The sequence below is a fragment of the Calidris pugnax genome, unplaced genomic scaffold, assembly GCF_001431845.1.
Source record: "Calidris pugnax isolate Ruff unplaced genomic scaffold, ASM143184v1 scaffold871, whole genome shotgun sequence".
NCBI classification, from domain to species: Eukaryota; Metazoa; Chordata; class Aves; order Charadriiformes; family Scolopacidae; genus Calidris; species Calidris pugnax.
The window spans coordinates 37,110-38,886 of NW_015091533.1; the positions used below are offsets into that span (position 1 = coordinate 37,110).

Genomic DNA, 1,777 nt, shown 5'->3' on the forward strand with positions numbered 1-1,777 from the left:
CTCGGCCTCCTCCAGCGGCTGGTCCAGGCGGCTGGGGATGGACCAGTAGAGGTGGGCATCGCGGCGGGCCGCGGCGGCCGCCAGCTGCCGGGCGCTGCAGGCCGGGGTGGGCACGGGCACGGTGTGGTGGAAGCCCCCGTAGTCCACCTCGTAGAAGCCCTCCTCCAGGCTCAGCACGGGCGTGAAGCGGTGGCCCCACAGCACCTCGTCCGCCAGGTAGGAGCTGCGGGCCTGGCACGTCATCCCTGCGCCGGGGGGACACACACACAACCCGGGGTGGGGGGCAAGGGAGGATTTGGGGTCACCCCCCAGCCAGGAATGGGTAGGAACACGTTGGGGTGGTGTCCCCATGCAGGTGAGATGTCCCCATGGAGATGAGGTGTCCCCATGGAGGTACTCCCACAGAGATGTCCCTATGGAGGTGAGGTGTCCCCATGGAGGTGTCCCCGTAGAGGTGAGGTGTCCCCACAGAGGTGTCCCCATGGAGATGAGGTATCGCCATGAAGATGTCCCCATGGAGATGAGGTGTCCCCATGGAGATGAGGTATCCCCTCACAGAGGTGTCCCCCCATGGAGCTATTCCCGTGGATATGATGTGTCCCCATGGAGGTGAGGTGTCCCCATGGAGGTACTCCCACAGAGATGTCCCTATGGAGGTGAGGTGTCCCCATGGAGAGGTCCCCATGGAGGTATTCCCATGGAGGTGAGGTGTCCCCACAAAGGTGTCCCCATGGAGATGAGGTATCCCCATGAAGATGTCCCCATGGAGATGAGGTGTCCCCATGGAGATGTCCCCATGGAGATATTCCCACAGAGATGTCCCCATGGAGACGAAGTGTCCCCATGGAGGTGTCCCCACGGAGGTATTCCCATGGAGATGATGTGTCCCCATGGAGGTGAGGTGTCCCCACGGAGCCGAGGTGTCCCCGTTACCTGTGGCCTCCACCATGCCCTCCAGGATGACGACGATCTCGAAGTCGTCCTTCTCCAGCTGGTGCCGCGAGACGTCCCAGAAGGGGCTGCGCTCGTCGATCTCGTGGCTGATGATGAGGGGGGAGACGAGGAAGAGGCGGTCGTCGCCCGTCTCGAAGCCCACGCTCAGGTCGGTCTGGTCCAGGGGGATGAACTCGCCCTCCTGCGTCTGCTTGGACTTGATGAGCTTGGCGCGGATGGAGGCCTCCACGATGTGCGAGTCCCGCAGGTCGCCCACGCGGAACATCAGGCAGAGCCGGTCGTCCCGCAGGGACACCACGGCGTGGGAGGAGAAGACCAAGGTCTCGGCCCGTTTGTTGGGCTGGGAGATCTTGACGAACATGCAGCCCACCATGAAGGCGTTGACCATGGAGCCCAGGATGGCCTGGAGCAGCAGCAGCACGATGCCCTCAGGACACTTGTCGGTGATGACGCGGTGGCCGTAGCCGATGGTGGTCTCCGTCTCGATGGAGAAGAGGAAGGCGGAGACGAAGCCGTTGAGGTTGTTGACGCAGGGGGTCCAGGCGTGGTCCTCCAGGTGGTCCAGGTCCCCCCGGCAGTAGGCGATGAACCACCAGATGAGGCCGAAGAAGAGCCAGGTGACGGCGTAGGCCAGGATGAAGACGAGGAGGCTGAAGCGCCACTTGAGGTCCACCAGGGTGGTGAAGATGTCGGTGAGGTAGCGGTAGGTCTCCCGCACGTTCCCGTGTTGCACGTTGCACTTCCCGTCCTTCTCCACGTACCGCTGCCGCTTCCGGCCCCCCGCCCCCCCCCACCGCCGCCGGGGGGGGGCCGGGGGGGGCTT

General features: G+C 64.3%; 1 protein-coding gene across 1 annotated transcript in view; it reads right to left on the reverse strand.

Annotated features, from left to right (window-relative positions):
• The window catches only part of LOC106899830, a gene marked incomplete at its 5' end in the record, with an annotated part of 26,058 nt that overhangs the window by 23,326 nt on the left and 955 nt on the right, over positions 1-1,777 (reverse strand). Inside the window, 2 exons of the mRNA XM_014961756.1 lie at positions 7-245; positions 934-1,774. Of these exons, the coding sequence (XP_014817242.1) occupies positions 7-245; positions 934-1,774 (1,080 nt within the window). The remainder of the gene's footprint in view (positions 1-6; positions 246-933; positions 1,775-1,777) is intronic.